This window comes from Etheostoma cragini, chromosome 1, assembly GCF_013103735.1.
Source record: "Etheostoma cragini isolate CJK2018 chromosome 1, CSU_Ecrag_1.0, whole genome shotgun sequence".
Taxonomy (NCBI): Eukaryota; Metazoa; Chordata; class Actinopteri; order Perciformes; family Percidae; genus Etheostoma; species Etheostoma cragini.
This window is the reverse complement of record NC_048407.1, coordinates 16480997-16506061: the sequence shown is the minus strand read 5'-3', so window position 1 is coordinate 16506061 and position 25065 is coordinate 16480997. Positions and strand designations below refer to the sequence as shown.

The 25065-nt window shown below is 38.9% G+C and overlaps 2 protein-coding genes and 1 long non-coding RNA gene across 5 annotated transcripts; 2 read left to right on the top strand and 1 right to left on the bottom strand.

Moving 5' to 3' along the window:
* Window positions 1-3654: 3654 nt before the first annotated feature.
* On the bottom strand, window positions 3655-14890 carry LOC117950864 (trace amine-associated receptor 13c-like). 3 transcript variants are annotated; one of them, XM_034882255.1, is made up of 4 exons: window positions 14668-14890; window positions 12459-12524; window positions 6738-7105; window positions 3655-6227 (listed from the first exon to the last, which is right to left on the bottom strand). In XM_034882255.1, exons 3-4 carry the CDS (start codon window positions 7018-7020, stop codon window positions 5311-5313), a joined length of 1200 nt encoding a protein of 399 aa, XP_034738146.1. In that variant the 5' UTR covers window positions 7021-7105; window positions 12459-12524; window positions 14668-14890; the 3' UTR covers window positions 3655-5310. The 3 variants fall into 3 exon arrangements, with proteins under 3 accessions (XP_034738146.1, XP_034738152.1, XP_034738158.1); XM_034882261.1 differs by lacking the exon at window positions 14668-14890 and adding an exon at window positions 13317-14048; XM_034882267.1 differs by lacking the exon at window positions 12459-12524.
* Window positions 14891-18364: 3474 nt separating this feature from the next.
* On the top strand, window positions 18365-23717 carry LOC117951045. Its single transcript, XR_004658039.1, has 3 exons — window positions 18365-18376; window positions 20166-20172; window positions 23551-23717. It is a non-coding gene; the product is annotated as an uncharacterized LOC117951045 (long non-coding RNA).
* hp (haptoglobin) lies at window positions 20154-23014 on the top strand. Its single transcript, XM_034882318.1, has 4 exons — window positions 20154-20262; window positions 20610-20698; window positions 21628-21911; window positions 22073-23014. Exons 1-4 carry the CDS (start codon window positions 20258-20260, stop codon window positions 22634-22636), a joined length of 942 nt encoding a protein of 313 aa, XP_034738209.1. The 5' UTR covers window positions 20154-20257; the 3' UTR covers window positions 22637-23014.
* Window positions 23718-25065: the final 1348 nt, after the last annotated feature.

Sequence of the window (25065 nt, the reverse complement as noted above, 5' to 3'; positions counted from 1 at the left end):
ACTGCACTTTTACTGTTTTTCCTTTATTGAATTTTGAAAACCTAATACTCCACTGTAACTTTAATAAAGAAGCCTTGCAAGCCTGAAGTAAAGTGATAAGGCTTTTCCCCTCATCTCTGAGGCTTTCTCTAAATGGTTTTGGGAATAACTAGCTTTCTTGCCAAGATATTAGATGAGAAGATTAATACCACTGTCATGTAAGAGTGGTATTAATCTCTCTCCACCAGAGAGTTCCCAAAATGAAAACTGAATTTACTTATAATCTATTTCATTTAGATTTTCTTTTATCAGAGTTTCAGACTTTGACTGGTAAAATACCAGATCTCAACTGAGCGCAAAAAGTTCTCTACTTCTTAGAAAAATTCATGTACAACATAATTCTTCCTTCTCATATTTATATTTTATCATCCTGAAAGTAATCAATTTTGGTTTAGTCTATATGTCACGAGGCCACATTGTTTTAAATGCAGTTTCTTACAGACAAGTGTAAAATATTTTCATTAAAAAAAAAAAAATCAGCATACCTATAGTAAAACTAAGTGCACATATCTCTTACCAATATAAATATACCTCACCCTTTTAACTAATTGTCAGAGGAAGAACTACATTGTCTAGACCATGAATGGGATGAAGAAGATAATGAGGGGATAGTATTCCTGGTTGTTCAGAATCATTTTACAGATTATTTTGACTCTTGCTAACCTGGAGCGGACATGGCTTGTTGTTCCCACCCCCACCTATCACCGCTCCCAGCCATCTCTGCCTTTGCCCTTTCCTCTGCCGAGCCAAAAACAGATGCCAGCCACAGGTGGTATCTGTGCTTTATCGGTTCTGACACACATCTCTTGTCTTAAGAGCTTAGAGAGACAATTAAAAATTAATTAGAACACTGAAACGAGGGAGGACCAAAAAGAAATAGGACAGACAACAAAACATAACCTTGCTGAGGCTCCAAAGTGCTCTGACCTGTTGTCTACAATATCTCTTGCTGGCAGCACTATTGTGTGTGTGTGTGTGTGTGTGTGTGTGTGTGTGTGTGTGTGTGTTTGTGTGTGTGTGTGTGTGTGTGTGTGTGTGTGTGTGTGGTTGTGTTGTGGTGTGACAATAGAGATACAGAGTCTGTCTAATCTAGAAAACATAGTTGCCATGAAAATGCCTGAATATCACATGAGAAAGAGATGTTTATTTATGCACTTCTACCTTCAACTCTTTACACTTAATTTGTAGGCTCCCTCAAAACAGCTGGTCTCTTCAAGACTAAGGTTGAGCACAAGCACGCCCTAGACATTTGACCACATTTAAATGATTCTGAATAACAAATAACCATCATCCTGTTTTTTGTTTACTTGCAAATTAGTATTTACTATCTATCTGTAGCTCATTTATAAGTGACTGGCTTTGTATTTCCCTTGTTGTATTTGAATTGTTTTCAGTCACAAGCTGTTACACATATATAACCTGCTGTTTTACGCACATTGTTACGACAATTAGAGGTTGTGTCTTCTCTACACAACAGGACTGGTACATTCAGTATGAAAAGCAGCTTCCTAGTGCTCTTAAAGTAGCTGTGTGAGTGGTAAACTGGGTTGGAGTCCCATGTTTTTACAAACTAGCACTGTCAAATTATCCCTGGAAAAGTCATTCTTACATTTTAACATATTAAATCTAGTTGTCTCAGATGCAGCTTCTTAGATGAACTCTAAATGATTGAGATGACAGTGCTATGTACACATACGAGGACCGTATCCACTGCATTTAACACATCCTAACTACTTAGCAGCCCTACCTATAGAATGAGCCACCGTGACTAGGAGATCCGGTTGATGCAAGAATATTAAAAGATCTGACCTCAAATGTGCAATCACCTATGATTTGAGCCTGGAGGGAGATAAATCCAACAAGCTTTGTTCATTGGAACTTATACTGACCTACTGGTCATACTGGATATAGTGATGTAACTATGAATCCAACCATTCAGAGCTCAGGGAGTGATACGGACTTCAAATAATTTAAGAAAGAGCCAATGTTAAGGTTTAAAAACAGATATGGGAAATAGGGGAAATTAATCCAGATAAATGATGCATGAGGTAGAACAAGGTGACAGGCAGACAAACAGCATAACTTCAAACTGTTTACATTCAGTACATATTTATAATATATCTATAACCATAGAAACTATACCGTTTATATTCAGAAATGGATGATAGGTGCAATTTACCACCTACTGGCAGCACATTTTCCATGTTTTGTGAGTAAATGTACTACCACAGTAGCCGTGTAAAGCCTCTGGACAGTGAGCAATGTTGTCAACCAGTAGCCTCCAAAGATGTAACACCAGGCACAAATAATATAATTCACTGTTATTGTATGGATGTAATGTAGCTAATGTAAGGATTCCTCAGTGAGTCTGCACAGTAAATACACACCAGGCTGTTCAGATGAAAATGCAATAATATGGTGTATAAGTAACACATAAGCTTAGTGGTCACATACATCCATTAAGGGTCCATGATTTATTCTCCCTGCTATCTTTCGAACAACCTCATATTTCTCACTCTTGGCCTCCGTCCCATGAGCAGATAAGTGCCAGATCTTTGTTTTTTTATGTTGGAACCAGAAGTGGAGTAGGCCTACACTTTTATTATGTTGGTGCTGACAATAGTAGTCAGCCGTTCATCTCTTCCATCTTGCTTACTAATGTTTTCTCAATGGCAAGGTCACTCTCTAACAAAGTAACTGTAAAATACAAACATATTTCCTCATCTCTGCAAACAAACAAACACACATGCATGCACGTACACACACAAACACATCACATTATAATTTGGGTCACTAGGTTTCAAGATAATTTTCATTTCATTCTGTGTCTTTAGGTTTAGGCTGTATGTAATTTCCTGCTGCTAGGGGTCTCTAAATCGAAACAATGGATGTAAACACAGACTTTTGATGACTTTGTAAAGTACGTAGGCTTATGGGAGTTGTTGTCTTCATTATTAAAAACCATTGTCGATTAAAATGTATCTGTTCCCAGACGAGGTAATCAATGCATTAAAGTTTTATTCATGTCATGTTTAGTAACGTTTATTCATGTCATGTCATTCTAACGAAATAGCTGCCATGTTTCTACATAATTACTTAGATTCTAGTGGTAACTGACCAGTTAGCGAGCAAGCAAAAATTCTCCAGCAGCTAAAACCACAGTATCACAATATATTTAACATCTGTGTCCCCTCTAAGATGTTTTCAGCCCCGGGTGAAAGGGGTTTTCTGTATAGCTACTGCCCGACACTTGAGGGTTCGCCAATGGGGATGGGGATGGGGGGGGGGGACATCTCCAGGGCTCGATTTTGGCTTGATGCTGGATCCAGTCTGTCTGATATGGTCTGTTATTGCTGTTAACCGTAATACACTGCTTTCTTACTTGCACGATATCAAATATTCCCTCATGTTGGGTATCCATGAATCCTGTGGTGTGTGTAGCTCTTTCTCCACATTGCACGACATGGCAAATGTAATCCCAGTGGGATCAAGCCAGAGCAAGCAATGCTGAGGTAGTTTTCCAGCAGCTTGTGTAACTGCTGAGGTTGTGAATAATACAGCAGTGAGCTGAGTGCATTACTGTCATGCTGAATTCCATTAAACTCACAAATAAAATGTTCCCAAACACATTTATTGTTTCCAAATCTGATGCAATCACCACTGATTAATTATGCACTACTAATACAACTCTGTACAGTGATTCAGTATAAGCACAATAATTATATGTTTTCTTACATAAAACCAGTAATGATTAGGCGCTGTAGATTTCATACTTTTCTCTGTTTGTGACATATTTTAAACTAGAAAAAAGTTTTGTTTACCTACATGTAAGAAGTTAATTTATTTCAGTTTGCGCATTACATGCTAACATATTAAATTTATTTTGTATTGACCATTAAATTCCCTCACGTGTGTTAGTGGGTTGAAACTATTCCTTTAATGGGCAGGGGTAAATGGGACAAAATCTTTTTGTCTTTTACTATCATGTTGATTGAACTATTGGAATAATAAACACCACTTTATTGTGTTTATTAGTTGTACTTATTTTGTTGATTCTGTTGCTAAATTGTTACTATATCAAAGAACTGTAATTTATGACTAAATTACATTGCAACAATGCAAGAATTTGACCATAAGTTAAAATGTTGTAATTTTATGGGGCAAAATCCTCTTCAATCTCATTCATATATATTATTATTTTGTCAAATTTTACAATACAGAAATGAAAACCATACACAAGACATATAACTCACACACTGGTGTGATTATTTTATGTTGAAAGTAGACATTATGCCCTGAAAAGATAGGCGGCACAGTATGAGGGTCTGCTATTTTCATAATGCTCTTTATAATAAATCTCTGTGGTTCGCAATCCTATTTTGATTTAGTCTTTGCTGATTTAATAAATATACAGATACTTTTTTCATTCATATTTGCTTAGACAAAAATAAACAATATTATAAAATGCTAAAAATAAAAGTTAACATTATCCGACATATGGCACAATGCAAATGGCTCTTGCAGTAACTGATATACTGCATTTCGTACATGCTTGAGGCAGATTGTTTTCAAAATAAATTAAAAAATAAATGGTTATCCACATTATTCCAAAGAGGAACAGTGCCAAGATTTCTAAACACACATACAACACCCCTTTTAAATGATAGATGAAAAACCCACCAGTGTTTAAAAAAACTATAACGGCGTGGATATTGTGGATGTCAGTGCTGCTCTAGGTTCGGTGCCTGGCGTTATTGAATAGAGAGGAAGGCGACAAATTGTCAAAAGAACATGTGGATGGAAGATTTAAAATTTGGCTTCCATTTACATTTCTCAGTAGCAAATAATTGCATTTATTTCATGTTTGAATTATCCTTTTTTTGTAAATCTATTATGGGGTTTACATTTGCATTAAAGTAATAGTTTGACAGTTTTGGAAATGTACTTTCTTGCCAAGAGTTAAATAAGCAGAGTGATAACACTCACACAAATGTACTGTGAATATGAAGCTCCAGCCAGGAAACTAAGCTTAGCATGAAGACTGGAAATTGGGGCAAGCAAGTTAGCCTGGCTTGGTTTAAAGGCAACAAAATATGCCTACAAGCAGCTCTAAAACCCACTAATTAGCACAGTACATCCTGTTTGTTTAATCTGTACAAAAATCCAAATGTTATCAAGTCAACCTAAAACGACAAGTTGTGGTTTACAGCCAAGATATACTGTAGTGTGGCACACAACCTAATGTAACATACTGTATATAGAAAGTGTTAATTAGTGAGCTTTAGAGGTGCTGATAGGCCAATTCACGCCATGTTGAAGGGAGTGGTCTCGCTGAAAGAGCAGGGTCACACCCTTCCTGAAGCGATGGTCCCTGACACTGTAGATAATTACATTACAGCAACTGTTTCCTGTCAGGATCCAGAAGGCAAAAAAGGAAAAGTTACACCAGGTGTATCCCACCACGTTCCCGAGCACAAAAACTGCAATCGGAGAGAAGGATGCTGTGAAGGCAAATGTAAGTATGCCAATTGTCTTGGCAGCTTTGATGTCGGAAAAGGAGGGCCTGTGAGAGCACCCTCCACCTGCTCCTCCTGTGTCACTCAGACTCCCTTCTGAGAGCAGTTTGCGTTTTCGGGAGTACTGTCGGATGCTAGTGAAAGACACAATGTTTACTGCTAATGTGCCACCAAGCAGTGTGAAGTCAAATGCTGGGAATAACAGCAAAATGTTGGCATCAGGTGGCAGCTGGCTTCCGAACAATATTGGGGAGTAGTTACACATACGACTGCACTCATTGTACTCCAAAATGAAGTTGCTGCTGAAGATGAGGGGTGCAAGAGCCAGCAGGAAGCTGGCAGCCCAGGAGAGCAGGATGAGAAACAGAGTTCTTCTCCGGGTCACCAAGGCGTCCTTGTGGAGTGGCCACAGGATGGCCACGCTTCGCTCCAATGTCATGAGGAAGATGGTGCTGATGGAGACAAAAGTGCATCCAGCAAACACAGGGCCAATCAGCATGCAGGGCTGCCAAGGACTCACCAGTCCCCCAAAAGAAGTGGAGGTGGGCGGGGAAGTAGAACTACCCTGGTACCAAATGGGAGGTGTGCTGGTCACCATCAAAGAGATCTCAGTGTAGACGGAGAAAGGGACCACAAGAACACCGACCATCATGTCTGCTATGGCCAAAGACACTGTCAGAAAGAGACAAGAAGAAGAGGGCAAAGGGGACACAGGCTGTTATCTAGGTAAAAAACTTCCAGTTCTTTTAGTTAAAATTTAACTAAGAACTTTAATTTTTTGCTGTATTAAATCACCTAGTGTTTTGATAAAAAAAGTGAATGCACCATTTCAATCATTAATGTACTACAATACATTACTATTAACTTGTTGTGGTTAGAAGGTCTTTGGATTTGGAAGGTTGATAAATTCTTCTTCATGAACAATATTGATTTTGATAGAAATACGAAAGTCCATTTTGCAATTTTTTAAACATTCAGTACGAATATTGAATTTCTGTCGCAAAGAACCATCCCTATGAATCAGTATTGTAGAATGCATATACTTGGTTAGTTGTAATAACTTTCTGAAATAACACATTGCATTACACCTGCTCACCGTCTGCACTTTAGCACTCTCATTGTGATTAATGTCATGTTAGCATGCATTGAGCATTGAGTAGTTAGACATTAAACACCATTTACCTTTCAGGTATCCCTGTGGTGTTCGGGACTGTCTTGTTTGCACAAAGACAGTAAGGGTGATCACATTTCCAACCACGATGGCAAATGCCAGGCTGACCATGAACACCACTGCCAAAGTACGATTTAGAAATCCACAGCAACAAAGGGTGCAGAGAGGGGCCAGTGACTGGCCTGAACCGAGTCCTGCCTGAGCAGGTGCAGTCAGGTTAAAGAGACAGTCTGTAGTCGGCAACAGAACTGCTGTACTTCCGGGAACAGTGATGTTGGGAAGCAGAGCAGTCATGGCCCAGGATAGACCGGTTTTACCCTTCGAAATGTGTAGGTGGCAGGGCCCCCCAGGAAACCATGTCCTGGACTGGGATACTACACTGATGAAAATGAAAAATATATGGAGGCAGGTAAATCATCTGTCCAAATAATAATCAAACCTGGTTAAGCATTAAGTAATGTATATCATTAATCTGCAAGTTAAGCACAGTCGGCCATAGTTTCTCTCACTTACTGTAACAACAAATCGACACTCCCATCAACCATCAGTCTTTACTGTTGGGACCACAAGTCTATCTTGTCACAGAGCAGTGTGAACACCCACTCCATCATGAAGGATACTGCAAGTAAAATGTTTTACCTGAGCACACTTACTGTACAAAAGCTAATGGATTAAGTTTAGTCTTTTTTTTTAAAGAAATATTACCCCATTGGTTGGGTTTGTACAAACCTTTCTAAGAAATGGAGAGTTATATCCAGCTTTCAGGTATTGATTGCTGAAAGAGACAAAAACGTCCTCCATTAATCAATAAAAAGATTCTCTGAATATTGTTCTATTGCTGAAAATCACATTTATATTGTAATTTCTCTAAGTGCAGACATTTTAACGACATGGCATCTCATGATTGAACATGTCAACCCACATTTTTTTTGGCCTTTTTATTTTTACAGGACAGATGAAGACATGAAAAGGGAGAGAGAGGGGGGAATGACATACAGCAGGTTTGAGTCGAACCCACAGCCACTGCGTTAAGGAGTAAACCTCTACATGTGTGCGCCCACTCTACCAACTGAGATAACTCAGCCACAACTCATTTGTTTTTAACGGGAGTTAATAACAATTAACACTTTAACTTGTCCTCTGCAATTTGTTGCAACTGTAGCATGTAGAGTTTTATAGAGATTTATATTCATTCATATTAATTGCCAAAACACCTCACTGGATAATTTTTAGCATTGGCTTTTAGATAGCAAACCATGTCCCTTCAAGTAAGTCATTCATTTGGAGCAACTATGTTATAAAGATCCTTGCTTAACCTGCATTATCTCTATATCAATGATAAAAAGATTAAGTTCAGTGACTAATAGCTTACATTATGTTATATTTTGAAAGCCTCCTATATAAGGCCACAATTAAGAAGCTAACTGCTATTCAATATGTTGCTAGTTGTAAATTTCATGGCTGTACGTTGATCGTCTGTTAAATAATACATTTTATTTATTGTTTTATGGTAATGTTGTATTAGAACCAGCCAAGCACTTATAATAAGAGGTTCTTGTGAAGCAGAATAATGAGCTTTTGTGGGTGTGCGGTCTATGACCAGCATATTGTTCAGGATTTAATGACAACTTAAGACAAATTGCATATGAAAGGACTGAAAAGCTTGTCTTCCTTCTACCAATTAAATTCAAAGACGCTGATGGTAACACATCACATATTGCTAGAGCAAGCCAATTCAAAAACATATGCAGTGCTAGCAGCATGAAAAAAAAAATGCATACACAAAGTTGAAGTTGTTCATATTCTTTTATTTTTAGATTCTTTTTTGGGCATTTTAGGCCTTTAATGGACAGGACAGCTGAAGATGTGAAAGGGGAGAGAGAGGGGGAGTGACATGCAGCAAAGGGCCGCAGGCTGGATTTGAACCCGGGCCGGCTGTGTCGAGGAGTAAACCTCTATATATGGGCACCCGCTCTACCCACTGAGCTATCTGGGTGCCCAAAGTTGTTCATATTTTTAATAAAAAATTAATAAACAGTGGCAAAAAATGTACCTCCAAGTAACTACAAAAGCCCTTTTTGGACATAGATTATGTAACACTGTTGGCTTCATCTAGCGGTGAAAGTCATTTAGGTTGCCATTTCGGTAGGTGTACTATTTACGTTCATGTACCAGTACGTTAATGTTCCTTATGGTTTTATTCTGACTCAGACATGGCGGCAGACAGCAAGAAAGAAAAGGATTCAGTAGTTTCCATTGAGAACACAACACTGATCTCAGTGTTGTGTTCTCAATGGAAACTACTGAATCCTTTTGCATATCATTTCCCCTTTCATTTCTTCAGCTGTCCTGTCAATAAAAAGGCCTAAAAATGCCCCAAAAAATAATCTTAAGAAAACCTTCAACCAGATCCAACCAAAAGGCTTTGAGAAGGACCATTAATATGGTAAGGGGGTTAATAAACAAATGCTGTATTTACTTCAAGATAGTGTTGCTTCAAATCCGTCGCACATTTTTGTTTTTACATTTTACATTATATGGGCTTGAGCTAATCTTTGAAATACACAAGTTGGTTCAGTGCAATGTAATGTGGCAACACGTACAATGCGTACACATACAAATTGTTGTGTTTCTTTGTTGTTTCCCAGTTTCTCCCATGTCAAGTCTTGTTTTACCTCCTGTCTTTTGTTTTTGGGATTATCTGCCCCGCCTTGATGACTTTCACCTGTTCCCCAGCACTTGTGTCACCTGTCTCCTAGAAAGGACACGTATGTAGAACCAAATTGTAATCACTGCAATTATTCAATTATAATTAACTAGATTCTTTTTTGGGCTTTTCCACCTTTCATTTTTGACAGGACAATTAAGTGAGAAGGAGGACATGCAGGAAATTGTCACAGGTTGGTTTCAAACCCTGGATCTCTGCATTGAGACATAAACCTCTTAAGTACATGAGCGCCTGCTCTGCCACTGACCCAACCTGGCCACCAGAGACAATGTTTTTTAAAGTGAATTATTCTACATTCAGCTTGCCCACTTTAAACAATGAATGGTCTTGGCATGAGCACATAGCATCTTTATGAATGAATGAGCTGTAATTGTGTCTCTGGTGAGAATACAGCTTAGGCAAAGAGACTGTGCCAAATGGCTACCCAATTGCCTGATTGATACCATTGTTTGTAGCCTTCACACTGTTGTATACTGTTGGCTTAGTATTTACCTGGTCATCATTCAAGCCTTCAGAGAGGACCTTATGAAATTGTATCTGTCTGCACAATTCTGTGGTTGTTTTTCCCCAGTAAGCATTTCAATTCAACAAATCTTTATTATCCCCGGAGGTAGGGATGGGCGATAAATAGGTATGTGATTTAAAAAAAAAGGTATTTCAGAAGAAAAAGATGATTAAACTTAATGGCAAATCTTAGGACATGTTTTTTTTAGAAATACTTTCATTACATAATAAAATAAACTAATAATTACATTATAGGCCATGGGGTTTTCCAGAGTAACTTTCACTACAAATTCATCTGGCTTCCGTTTATGCAGTACAATCTGACATTTTTATAAATTAAAACGACGATCTTTACATTTTTATTTACTTAATTTTGATTATTCCGGCAGTTTTTCTAATCTCCTATGACTACATGAAAAACCAAGTAAACTTTTTACATTCTCCCTATGACTTTCAAAGTGTAATAAATAGTACATCTTGCTGTATTTTAATCTACAGGTGAAAAATACAGTTTTTTTTCCACACTTCTTTTCTCTGCTGTTGTTTCTTGGCCCTCTCTCTCTCTCGTTGTGCTGTCACATAGCTTTCTACAGTCATGTGACACGAGCCAGCTTCAGGGCTGTTTTTTATTTATTTTTTGTTCTGTTTTTAAAGTAGTACAAATAGGTTATGTACTCATAAAACAATGGACTGGAAGTTTGTAAGTACACAGGAGTTTGTTTAAATAACACTTGCAGGCTTGCTTCTGCTATTGAAGTAAGTTTGGAGACACCACCTCATTTTATAATTAAATTAATAAATACGTTTGTATCTCTTTTCAATGTTGTAATTTGTAAGACATGTCCCTAAGCACTCTTCTTACTGCAGCTAGGTAGCTTGCTCTCACAGAATTTCCATGAAATGAACACAACCCCTTAACTCAAAATCTGAGGCAGTTTCACGAAATCGCCAAAAAGTCTATGATAGGCCCAGGGAAGAATTCTGTGAAATAAACACGACCCCTTACGTTAAGGAAAAGGTAGTGGGTGGGCTTACGGTTCTGGAGTGAAAGTGAAGTGACACCAACCTCCTTATGCAGATTTTCGGGCTTTCATACTACTCGCCACCGTAGTCGCTCCTAATGCTACGTCTTCTCATTGACTTTACATGGCACTTTACACGGCATTGTTTGTCACGGTGGCCACACAAACCTTTCAAAAATTTCGTGACACTGCCACGTAATGAAATGTAAATGTGCTGTATTTATATAGCGCTTTTCCAGTCTTAAAAACTGCTCAAAGCACTTTTACATCTACAGGAAACATTAACCATTCACACACATTCATACACTGTGGCCGGGGCTGCCCGGCAAGGTGCCACCTGCTCGTCAGATAAACATTCACACTCCGATGCGCAGCACCGGGGGCAACTCGGGGTTCAGTGTCCTGCCCTAGGACACTTTGACAATGACTGCAGGTGCGGGGATCGAACCACCAACCTTCCAATTGGCAGGCAACCACTCTACCACTTAGCCACAGCCGCCCCCTAATAAGGTGTTAACAGTTCGTGATCCTTTCACTGAATTCTGTGAGACCAGGCTGGCCGCTAGCAGTGGCAGCAGAGAGCAGAAGCCAGCCGGCAAGTGTTATTTCAATAAACTCCTGGTGTACTTGCAAACTTTCCAATCCATCGTTTTATGAGTGACCGATTTGTACTACTCTAGAAGTTTGGTATCATTTCGGGCATTTTTAGTGGGGTAATTTACGAGAGAGAGTTGGTTCCATTAGCGCCTGCACCAAGCAATTCAGCTGATGACGCTAACTAGCCCAATGTTTGACCCAGGTGATGAAAGCTTCTGGGGGTTGTTTGACTTGAGTTCGTGGTGCAAAGGACCCTAGGGTGAAATTACTCTGAACCAACACTTTAACAATGCTACAGGTGCGTTGCACAAATTAATTTCACATTTTAATACTCAGATATGCTGTACTAAATGTAATCCTGAGTTTAGCAGAATCCTTCTATGTGTTCTGTTTGGTGAAAGATTGTAAAATAATCCTTCTGCCTTTATTGTCTCTTGTTGCATCTTGGTATTCTACTTCAATTCAATTCACTGTTAATACTCAGCTACAGCAACAATGGTGCAATTTCAAAACTCAGTTGATCAAGGCCATTTACAAGAGTGTTAACATTATGAAAGGATTGTGTGACAATCCTTCCCTTTGAAATTCTAAATGAATCATAGTGTATCCTTTAACCCTGCTTTATCTTTTATGAATAGGTTGAGTCATTCAAATACATAGGTTACTGCAAAAATGGGGATGTTAAAAAGTAAAAACAAACGTTTAAATACATTTAAAACTGGTTTGTAAAATAGGTGGTATTTAAAAAAAAAGCTTAGGCAATAGTTTTCATCATAACAGAGTCATAATCAGTATTTTTGATTTAACTATTGGTAAAAAAAGAAAATTTATTTTTTGGGAGTATAGAGGATGAAATCCATTAAGGGGCTTTTTGCTTTTACCTTGAGTGAAGATGACAGGAGGTAGTCTTCCCTGTGGCAAGACCTCAGGCGTTGTGAGACAAGCAGCTGAGAACACACAAACACACACACACACCTCTTATTGTTTCTAAATGCAGCACAACATATTGCTTTAGTTGTATTTGTTTGATTTTGCAATTTGTAAGTTGTATCTAGTATATGGTTGACTTACTTATCATAAGTCCCTTTGGATAAAAGCGTCAGTTAAATACTACCAAGAAACTAACATCACATCAAACACTTAGGGGCCTATCTTGCACCAGGTGCAGGGCAGCACAAAAACTTTGTTTTCAAATGAAAATATATATGCATACTAAGTATTTGTTACGTTGTCTTTTTAAAGATTTACATCTTTAGCAGGAACAAATGGTCTTGGTGCTGAGAGCCATGGAAAGGATAGTTGGAACGTTTGAAGACACAGTCTGTAGGGGCCTGGGAATGGGTCACGTAACACGTTGGGTGGAAGTTGGTTTATAAAGAGAAGAAAATTACACTGATAAAAGCAGTCACGTTACTTGATTCATATTGACTAACAACAGTGGCCACTTTTAATTGAATTAAAGCAGGTTGTTTAAAGTCAAATCCTGTAGACCTCCGGAAGTTTGGAACGACCATCAACTGACCGACCGACCAGAATAAACATTGATATCCCTGGAGCCATGTGAATCACACAAGCTCAAACCAGCTTTCATTAGCCATTTTCTTTATCACATGTGCAGAAATAAACCTCATGTTCAATTGATCCCCTTTCATGAAGACTGTAGTTTGTCGTTTGCTTGGGACCATTGTGCTGCAGTAGCTGTGTTTAGGTGTAGGTTGTTCATGCGTGCAATGAATCACCTTTGACAAGCCTGTGTCCCTGAGTGACAGGTCAGGCATGTGTTGGAAGACTGGGGGCTTGGTTGGAGCTCTCAGGCCAGGTCGCCCGATGCACAGAAGGGTAACTTGCAGTAATGATGGACAGGCAGGCTCAGATCCGCCTAAGGCTGTCTGCCACAGAACATGAGCAGAAAGACAACTTTCTCTTCACATGTTTTAGCCTGTCATTCTGTCTGCATTTGTTTTTGTTTGTCAGAGAAGTGTCTAAGCAACACATTCATACACACATAAACACAGAAACAAACACACGAACAAGTATTGTGTTATTGTTGTTTTACTTTTCCCTGATCTAGTGTCTTGCTTATTGTGGGAACCTTTTTTCTCTGGCAGCATTTAATCTTGCTATGCATCTGCCTCCTAACTGTAGTTTTACTGTAGCAGTTAAAAAACACAACATTAAATTATTTTATAGTTAAAATTGTAAAGGGTCACCCATCTTTCATGGCCATGTCGTCCCCATGTAAAAAAACTAACAAAAAACTAATTAAAAACATTATGATAATAAATACTCTAGTCATGTTATGTAGGTCATAATTAAAAAACAAAGATTATAAAAACATTCATGTCAGTATCAAAACTCTTAGCCCATTGTTTCTCTACTGCTACCCAATAAAATTACTATTGTACTCAGTAGTTGTTACATTGCTGCTCAGTAATTAAAGACTTGCACTGTAATTTAGTCCCTCCTAAACACTACATAACCTTTGTTCTTCTTCTCTTGTATTTACAAATAGGTACCCAATACTTATTTTATTAAAACCCTGTATGCACTAAATAATTACAAAGTAACTTGTGGGTTGTAATATGCCAAATGGAAAAGATTCAATTGATTGCTGAAACATATTGTGGGTACGTGTGTTCCAGTCTAAATTACACACTATGCTAATGAACGTCACGCCCACCTCAGCTGTTACATTCCCAGGGATTTCTTTGCAGTGTAAATGTGTCTCTTGGGAAAGCATTGCTCATTGTCACTCACATATCTTAAACACAACGAGGACAAATCTGTCAATCAAGAAATTATAAAGAAACCTTTCACTCCAAAGATCAGTACAGTACTTGTCAGCTTTGAAAATGTATATTGCAAATTAACATCATTCAAGAGGCTTAAGAGTTAACCAAAATAATCATTGCAAACAACGGTGCAGCCTGACATACATTTTCAATGAAATCTTTTTTTTTCAATGAAAAGTTTTGTTAAAAAACGAATAAATGTAGGAATGTTTTCTCCTTGTGTGATATTGACATGGAAACTAGGTGTCATATAAAACCACAAACACATAAAAAGACAAATCCAGTGGGATGTTCCTACCGGCATTTCGACTATTATGGACCATAGAGCAGTTGAGGTTGTAGACGGAAGTTGATAACAGGAAAACAATCCAGTATGAAAGTACCGACTTAGAGTAAGTTAAATCCAGTTAAAAATCCTGAAAGTGGAAATGTAGTCCTTAGAAGCACACATTAAGCACAAAGCCCCTTACACCCTCCAGCGCTCTGTCTCTGTGATTCCGCCTCTCATCCTCCTCCGCCTTCCTTCGTGTTGTGGAGCGCTCAACCTCCAGTCCCCACTCAGCTGCTTCCCCCTCCCCTCTCCTCCCCTCACCTTCTGAACGGCTTGCAGTCCTTATCACATGCACATGCTCTCCCCTTCTAGCTTCAAGGTAAAGTCCATAGAAGCGCCGCTCTCTTTTTGTCCTCCCACCTTCACCCTAACAAGCCTTCAAATCTTCCTCTTTGTTCCTCAATACACTCACGCTTTGGATCTTACAGACTCCATCACTGCTGAACTCATGCTTTCAGTTTCTGCTTTATTATATTCAGTTATCTCTTTACTATGTCCTTAAGCTTATTGTAGCATCCATTTCTTAACTTTGCTGTGCACCTTCACTCTTTCCTTTCACATGTCCAACAATGAAAGTGTTCTACATTTTTAGCCTTGAATGGTGTAAAAAAAAAAAAAAGATGGAGAATGAATAAAACAGAGATGGTAATAGAGCACACAGGTGAACAATACTACAGTATGAGACAGGGTAAAATGCATCCATCCTCTCTTGGGCATTTGTCCGGCTTTGACCCTCATGGCCTTAGCCCTTGTGCGCAGCTTTGTCTAACACAGGGGTCACATCCCATCCTCTTTTTTTTTCCATGGAGTAGACACAACACTCAATTGAGAGCCCTGCCCTCAGTTATGATGTGAAACACTGAACAACACATTTACAGGACACGTCACTGATTTGCCCATGGCCTTGATACCTCTGCATACAAATATCCAAGTCATTCAACAGCAAAAACATTTAAACTGTAATGTAAATAAGAGCTTGCATTCAAATTTATGAATGCTGAAGAAATCTTGATGAGGCCAACGCAAAGGAATAAAATGCAGTGTACATTCTGAACAATTTAACGTAGGTAACTTAATCCTCAAGGTTTTTTTAAACCTCCAAAATAATTAACTAATGGGAATATTCCATAATAATAAGGGTCATATTGTACATCTGATTTGTACTTTCAGCAAGATATAAATTGGTTTCTGATTGATGACATACAGAGTGGGGTGCCAGTAGCCTGAGTGTCTGGTCTTGTACATAATAGATGAGCTCTGGTAAAAATCATGCAATGATTTGACAATGACTGTCACTGTTTCATTTGTAATGTGGACAGTAACTTGTTTTCCTCTGTGAAATTATTTTCTTTGTGAAATGCTACTTTTGTTAATTTTTTAAAAGTTTATTTGTACTTGGAAGCAGTTTTTGCTTGAACAGTATAGACCCCAAAAGTGTCAGATTGTGTAGAACTGAGTTGTGTGTGGGCTTGACGGAGATCTTTGAGATTGTTGTGAATGAATTGCTGTGCCTAGGATGTCCAGCGGCATGGGAACTGAATGGTTTGGTTGGAGATGCCTGATCTGGTGGCTGTGGATGCTGCGCCGATGTGGAAAAAGTGGCTGGAATAATGTTTGGGTGATATGGCTGAAATCTAGAGAATTCTGTTTAGATGTTTCTGAAGTTAGAATTGAGTGGCCATTTTGGAAAAGTCAAAAGTGGGTGTTGTGGAGATGCCATGGCGGTGTACCTGGAGCCGATGTAGTCGATCAGTGGCTCGTAGGGGTTAAGGTAGAAGCTGAGGTGGAAGAGAAAGTGCTGGGCAAGACTGTTGATGTTGCCGTCTTGTGAGGCGTAAGAGGTTTCTCAGCTGGTGTGTTAGTTGAATGTTGTGGCTAAAAACAGTGGCACTGGTGTGGGGTGAATGTCCGATTCTGGAGTGTCTGAAATTATTTATTTATGATGTCTACTACTGCTGTAGTGTCGGAGTTAATGAGTACAACTTTTGACCATTCGTGCCCCCAAAGAATGGCAGCCACAACAATAGGGTATGGTTCATAGAGCACCGATGAAGGAGACCCGGACTTTGTGGCCAATCACAGACTTCCGAGGGCCAAGCGGATCATCTCCCCCCGTAGCATCCGCCAAACCCACGGAGGGAGCTGCATCGTGTACAGCTGAATGTCAAAGTCCTCGTACAAAAAGGAAAGGCCGTTCCAAGAAGCTGGGAAATGCTGCCACAAGCATTTGCACGCCCCATCCAAGAACATGCTAAGGTGAAAAGAGGGGAAGGCAGCGGCATTGGACAAAAGGTTGGACAAGTAGGAACTTGCGTCTAAGCCGGTGAGTGCCGAGAGACGCTGCTCAGCCACCGACTGAGCTTGAAGATGTACGTAGATCTGATGTGAGCAGCCTGTCTGAAAGTTGTAAGTCTTCTGGTAGCTGTGTAAAGAATCAGAACCATACTTTATCTTGCAGAGACAGAGAGTGTGGGTACATTGTAGGAGATAACATGGCACAGGCTTATTACTGCTAATTAACACGCTAGTCAATTAAATTTAATTTACTTATAGTATCAAGTCATACCAAGGAATCTAGACTACTCTAATTTACAAGGACTCAATAATTCTAGTATTTCCCCAAGAGCAAGCAATGCAACAGTAGCAAGGAAAACTCCCTTAGAAACCTCAGACAGACCCAAGCTATTGGGAGGCGTTGTCTGACGGGCCGGTTGGGATGTTAGAAATTAACATTGGTAATAACAGTCACGGTAAAAGATAATAGATGAGAAGTTATTTTCTGTCAAAAGTGTGCCAAAACGAATGGCAGTAAATGATACGCTGACCTGACATGGAAGCGTATCATGCATGCATGCTTTGGTAACACTGCCACCATAAAATGACTTAATTTAAAATCAGTGTTTGATTTTCAACATCTTCATATCCAATTATACGCTTGCTTATACCAATGACATATCTTGAGGCTCCCAAGAATGCATTTTCAATTATTTTGCACAATTTACTTAACTTTCAAGTTTAAGATATGAATCTGAATTCTATCTAGTCAGGCTTGTTACATGTGGGGATGTTATATCATCAACTGCATGAAGGGAAAGGGAGACTTCCCTTTAATGCAGTCTCTGTACACTTTCTGTGACAGTATTCATGTGCCTACCATAACTATATAAATACACTCACACATTTGTGCATTCTATATGTATGTTAGAGGAGTGTTATTATATTTTTAAGGTGAACATTTTTTTCTCTTGTTAATCTGTTGTCTTTTTGAGTATTTTTATGTCATGCTAGTGTGCTTAGTCGTTCATTTTGTCACAAGGCTGAATACTAGGAGCTGGTATGATACAAAAATCCAGTGGTGAAAAATATTAAGGATTAAAAAAAATGTAATTGTGATTGCAGTGCCTTATTTCAAACCCTGTAGTAAAAATCACCTGCTGGTGGTGATGGTGATTGACTTCAAGATTAAGGGAATGGCTCTGAAGCCCCTTTGCATTCTGGGTCGGGATGAAGACCTGGTTGAGGATTACAGATACCTGGGCGTCAACGTCGATAACAGTCTGAACTGGTTAATCAACAGCACTGCTGTTTACAAGAAGGGGTGAGCAGACTCTATTTCTTGAGGAAGCTGAGATCTTTCAACGTGTGCAGCAGAATGTTGGAGATGTTCTACCACAGTGTGGTTGCCAGCGCTCTGGTCTCCTCCGCCATCTGCTGGGGCAGCAGCATCAGAGCCAGCGACACTAACAGACTAAACGAGCTGATCAGGAAGGCTGGCTCCGTAATTGGCTGCAAACAGGAGACATTTGAAGCTGTGGTGGAGAGAAGGTCACTGAACTAACTGTTATCTCTCATGAATAACCCCAACCACCCTCGTCACCCCACAGTGGTCCAACAGCAGAGCACTTTCTCTAAGAGGCTCCATGAGCTTTGATGTTGCACTGACCGCTACAAGAAATCATTCCTACCGGAAGCAACACAACTTTTTAACACTTCATCACTGAGTGTTAGATATAACTCATATACAGTACATCACAATACTGCACTGTAGTGCAACTTGCACAACCATAGGTTTTACTTGCATCTTTAAAATTTGTATTTAAGTAGTAGTACATTTTTATTCCCAACTTGCATATGCATTTGTTCATTCTACACTTTGTGCCATTACCTTAATTTTTGAATATTTGTTCTTGTGTTCTATCCTGTTTATCATTTCATGTATGTATATTCAGCATGTGTGCTGTGCGTCTGATATTTTACTGCTGTGGCACCATAATTTTGAGTGCACCAGTAACTTTTGAGTTGAGACATGAATCTGAAATGTATCTAGTCAGGCTTGTTACATGTGAGAACGTGTATATTACAGACTGCATGGAGAGAACAGAAGGCTTCCTTTCAATGCTCTCTCTGTACACTTTCTGTCTCAGTATTCATGTGCATGTAACTGTGTAAATACACAATCACACACACATTTGTACATACTGTATGTGTAAGAGGATTTTTATAATATTTTTAAGGTGAAAATACATTTTTCTCTTGTTAATCTGTCTTTTTGAGTATCTTTATATCACGCTAGTGTTAAGTCACTTAGTCACTTAAGTAAGTCACTTAGTCACTTAGTCACTTAAATTACTTAAGTCACTTAGTCACTTAAGTCACTTAGATACCTGTTGATTTCAAACTATTGGGTTTGTCTTGACAACATGAATATTGCAAATCATTGTAATAACTTTGGAATTAAATGTAATTTAATAATATAATATTTACTAATTGTAAACTTCTGTTACCTCTTTGCAACCTTTGGTAAATACCCAAAGCTGTAATGCTGGACTTTCCTCCCTGCAGCACAAATCTGACTTACTGCTGTGACAGCAGTAAGTCAGATTAACAAATAGTTAACGGTGACCGTTAACTATTTGTTGCCGGGAATTTGATGGAATATTGTGTGTTTTTGTTCCCTGTACTCAAATCTAAAGAGGCAATGTGTGCCTCATGTTCTGTGATGAAAAAAATGAAACAGCACAACGTGTTGCAATATCATTATGTTCTCATCGACCAGAGATAAACATGTTGGAAACAGCCAGCCTTGTTTACTTTTTGCAAACGTTGATTCACAACTATGATGCAAATAGTACAAGCTGTTAGTGAACATCTTGCTTTGCAAACTGATGAAACACTGACTTGTGAAATGGTTTTACTTTGCAAAACATCCAATCCTATTAAAATCAACACAGGATTCCCAACTGAGCTTAACAGTTACAAATCAGAAAAATCAAGCAAAACTCTACGTAAAGGAATCAAAACATGAGAATGTTTTACAGTATGATCAAACTGTTGAATACAGTCAAAATACTCTATTTCCAGACTCCAAAATGTACGGAGTCTCCAAACAGATGAAAAGCAAGATTTCGCAACCCCTATTTTAGATTCCAGGAATCAATGTTTTTCTGTCAAGCAAAAATTTCCAGAGTAAAAGTTTAATCTCTCAGCAGGTATAAATACTCCTCAACTCCAAAAGGCACAACAAACTCAAGAAGGTGAGGTGAATATTATCAACAAAATGTGGTAAGTTAAGAAAATATTCTAATTCTTTAATCTATTTGAGTCCAACTGACTACACTCTTTCTCAGTACCAAATGTTGAGCCATGTCATTATTTACAACAAACAGGTTACAATCTATGAGTGTAAGCATACTTTTTACTATGACAGGTCTGATCTAATATCTAAAAAGCTATTTTACTTTGTTGAATTTTCAATAATTATCCAGTTATGTTTTGTAAACTGTTGTAAATCAAATGCTTAAAGTCTGCAACTAAATAACTCAAATTGTTTACAATTTGTCATTCTTGATCCTTAACTGAGCAATGACAAATGTAATGTTTGTTTACCACATGAATCTGTTGTTTCATAGGTTTTCTCTCACTGTGCTCCTCCTGGCTGCATTGGCCTGTCTGGCAGATGTGGCACAAACCAATGAAAGGATTGAACGCTCTGTGTCAGGTAACATATACAAACACAAACATGCTATAGACTTATAAACATGGTGTCTTAATTCAAACTTATATTCTGTAGTTGTACATACCACTTGAATGAATTTAAGTTGGTCCAGGCTCCAGTTCTCTAAAACTACTGTTTTACATAATAGCTCCTTGGCAGCTGCTGTTCAGATAGATAACTCCTGCATAAAATGACACAGCCTTTCCTGTGGGATCTGAGACCTTGGCTATTACTGTTCATTTCAGATATTGTCCTTCATGTGGCTAAAGAGCTACAGTATCTAACAGGGAAATTGCCTGCTCTTCTGAAACGGTTCTTAAAAAATTACGACAAACCAAGCAATGAAAGACCAGTGAGAGGTGTGACTAAACTGAATGGAGGCATGTTGAAAAAATAAAGAAGCTTATTTTCAGCTAAAAAAAAGAGAGAAAGCAAAGAGAGAAAGAAAACATTAAATATAAAATGAAATGTGATTAAAAATTGTAATATGTTTCTACAATGCATGTTCATGCAGCCTCGCTAATGCATCTAACTTGTGAGCCATTGTTTAGTGTGTTGAATAAATTGATTAACCAATTCAATTAGGAGCTCTAATATGGATCCATGTAGGACACCCTTATCAACTATTTGGGGACTTGATTTAATACCATCAACAACAACAGTCTGAATTTTAGTAGAAAGATAAGATTTGAACCAGCCATAAGAAGAATCATAAAAGCGCATGTTAAGCATCATATTTAACAAAATTGAATCACTAGAATTTAAAGATTGTTGTCTTGACATGACCTGTCTACATTTACCAGGTCATAAGATAAGAGAACATTATCTGTGAATGTAAAACAAGTAAAAAAACTGAAAATCTTCCGACTACAAAAAACAAGTACATAGATACAGTGTATGAAATAAAAATACATGCTGCATTTACATCCCAGCATCCAGGTTAACATCACTCCGTTCCAGACGGATGATTGGGGGGACCCTGGCTCCTCATGTCCCCTGGCAGGCCATGGTCTACATCGCTGACAGTGTGCTGGATGGGGGCTATGGAGGCGGGGCGCTCATCTCCGAGCGCTGGATTTTGACGGCTGGCAGAAACCTGTTTGTCAGGAAGAGTCGACTGGACATTCAGGGAAAAGATCCTGTCATTCCTAAAGTGTACCTGGGAATCACTGGAAGGAAGGAAGCTGATGCCTCCAAAGAGGTTGCTGTGGAGAAGGTGAGCAAGTAAAACATTTCATCTGCAGGAAATACCCAAATATGCACCAAATGCATTTTAATCCGTAGTGTTAGTCCTAGACAAGTACGCTACCAACTACTTTTTAAAGATTTGTGTCTTAAATTAGACTTTCTCTCTCATTTTACCTTTCACTTCTGCAGGTTGTTCTCCATCCAGGCTTCCAGAACCGATCTGACTGGGACAATGACCTTGCTCTGATTCAGCTGAAGGAGCCTGTGGTTGTGAGCGATAAAGTGACCCCCATCCCCCTGCCAGACAGTGGCCACGACCTGGCAGACACCGTAGGAAGGTCAGGGGTCCTCACCGGCTGGGGATGGGGGATCCTCCTCACTCCTGCTACATCACTCAAATACCTCATACTTCCCCTGGTCAATCACTCTGACTGTAAGGCAGAATATAAAAGTATTGAGCTCACACCAGCTGTAGACGATGACATGTTTTGCACTGGACCCACCAAGTATGCAGAAAATGTTTGTTTTGGTGACGCAGGAAGCGCTCTGGCTATCACAGATGCTAAAACTGGGGACATTTTCGCTGCAGGAATCCTTTCCTACGACAAGCCTTGCAATAGCTACAAGTATGGCGTCTATTTGAAGATTTCCTCGTATTTGCCCTGGATCCACAGTGTCATCAGAGGGGATACAGAGAAATCGTCCGCTCTGCGCTCTGATGTAATGTCTAAGATGTACTTATGGCAGTCGTAGAGCTTTAGGCTCTGTTCTTCTGATTTTGAGGAGAAATTATTGCAATGTTTTGAGTCAGGGAATTTTATGAAATGCAATGTAACCACTGCTGTGTTCGGCCACTTAAACGTTGCGATTGGAAAGGAAAACAATGCACGAATGTGGTATTTGCAATTGTTCTTGTTTGCTATAATACAAACAAATCTCTCTGTGAAAAACGTCAATATATCGATCATTTGATCAAATGGCCAAAAACAAGGCATAGAGTTTATGACTGTAAAGGAGAAAGAAGAGAGACATTGTTATTGAGCCATTTCCCTTTTACCTTCTTTTCACAACTACTTATGTCACTTTTTGTGAACAAACAAGTGTAACACTATTAAAGCCTTCCAGAAAAGACTGAGAGAGTGCACTGTTATTTGCGCATTTAATTAAACAGTTCCTGCGTCTTGCCTGTCTCTATGACTGCCATTGTGTGTCTTTTTGGAAAAGCTACAAGCACTTAGAAACAAGTTTTTGTCAGGAGCATACAATGGCATTTAGTGCACAGAAGTGAGATGTCGGGGTGGGTGTTAATATGGGTTACCAAATAGCAGCAAATTCAATTTGGATGAGTTGCTGATTTAAAAGTTGACTTCTGTACACACGCAATTTTTTTTGGTACACAGTTAACTTAAAGAAAAGTACTTGAGGGCTCCAAAGATTGAGAAAACCTTTCATCAATTGCAGTCACTCATGTGAAGGCAAAATTTGAGGATAGAATATATAAGTGAATGACTTAACTCAGAATCTGAGGTTTTCAAGTGTTGCCTGCAGATGTGTTTATTTTTTCCACCAGTAGCAGCAGGACTTGAAAGATATTTTTGTCTGGCAGATGTGTCCACTCTGTCAAAGATCATGAACTGCCTCAGCAACAAATGCTTTCTACGACAAAGTGGGGTGATAACAGCTGCCTGTCCAGCCAAGAGAAAGATAAGAGGGAAGGAAAAATCAAAGTGTGAGTCCAAGACGACAGGCCCTCTGTTCCTCTTTTCCTCCTGGTCTTTTTGAATTTAGTGTGAAGATATACAAGCTAAGATTAATGGGATGGGAGCAAAGAGGTGATTCCAGAAGATGATTGAGACCAATCCATGACACTGTCCAGTCTCAGCTTTCCAAAGGGGGCGGTGCATGCTATAAACTCTGCAGGGTGCCCAAACTTTTGCAGACGCCGTTTTTTAGTTTTGTGTTATTTTGAAAGTGTAAATGATGGAAAGAAAATCTAACTTTTTCAGACATATTATAGAAATGTCTAATCTGTCATTTGATACCCTTTGGAGATTTTTCCATCTTTTCTTGGCTTCTTTATGCACATTAATAAGAATTTTTACCCCCATGGCCCCAATGTAAGCTAATTGGTCGATCCAATTTCGGTCAGGAAACAGAAAATGGAGACAGGAAAAAAAAGACGTAGGTCTGAACGTTGTACATGTTATATGCAAATAGCCTTTAAAAGAAACCGCATTGCAAGCGTAAAGTTTGCTTATATGCATGGGGGGGACAGGAGAAGTGTGTTTCAGACTTCCGGATCAAAATAGAGGTTGTTGATTCAAGTAATTTGTTCTCTTGGGGATATTATTAAGTGTTTACTGTTTGTGAGGTTACAATCCACAGAAAAATAGCGAAACAGCTTGTGAAATTCTTTTCTCTGATGCAACAGTGTGTGTGTGTGTGTGTGTGTGTGTGTGTGGAGGGGGGGAGGGGTTGGTAGCGATCTGTGTGTCTGTTTTGTTTAATTTAATTTAATCCTAGTTCTGTAAAGATTATTAGATATGCAAAGATAACACTGAGCAAGTCTACTCAGTTAATAGTTATTTAAATGTGACGCTCTCTGACGCTTGTACAGTTATTGTTGATTTTGTCTCACATTAAACAGAAGCTCAGTTTCAAGGCGGATGTATGGTTACCACTGATACCGGCTGTTTGTAGATTTAATCATCGAACACTAGAAAATAATGGTGTTTTCTAAGCCCTGAAGCTTGATGTGTACTCAGCTGCCAGGTTATGTACTCTGTCCTCATGTGTAACTGGGAAACTGAAGCTTTCTGAGCTTCATCACCTACCTTCATATTTACTGTATAGCACACACACACCAAGCAATAATACAATAGATACAATATACTCCATCACCTGATGGACCATTTTCCACTGGTTGTCAAAACAGGATTTACTCTGGCAATGGATCAGCTTTACTCCTTGCTTGGTCATGAACAATATTTCTCTTCAAAATAGAAACAAAATAAACTCAAAGTATTAGGAAGTCTTGTCAGATCCACTGCAGTGCTGATCTCTCTCTCTCTCGCTCACCTGGTGTTTATTCACAATCATCCATGCATTTATCAGGATCTGCAAAGGAAGTAGTGATGGCACTCATGTTCTATTCATTCAACATGTGAACATGGATGTCCATA

Bases quoted from the DNA above. Each gene is read 5' to 3' on its own strand.
- LOC117950864 (XM_034882255.1), bottom strand. From the start codon at position 7,020: ATGACTGCTCTGCTTCCCAACATCACTGTTCCCGGAAGTACAGCAGTT. The intron at 6,228-6,737 runs GTAAATGGTGTT...TCTTTCTGACAG, and splicing joins ACCACAGGGATACCTGAAAG to TGTCTTTGGCCATAGCAGAC.
- hp (XM_034882318.1), top strand. The intron at 20,699-21,627 runs GTAACATATACA...TTTACATCCCAG, and splicing joins GATTGAACGCTCTGTGTCAG to CATCCAGGTTAACATCACTC. The intron at 21,912-22,072 runs GTGAGCAAGTAA...TCACTTCTGCAG, and splicing joins AAGAGGTTGCTGTGGAGAAG to GTTGTTCTCCATCCAGGCTT.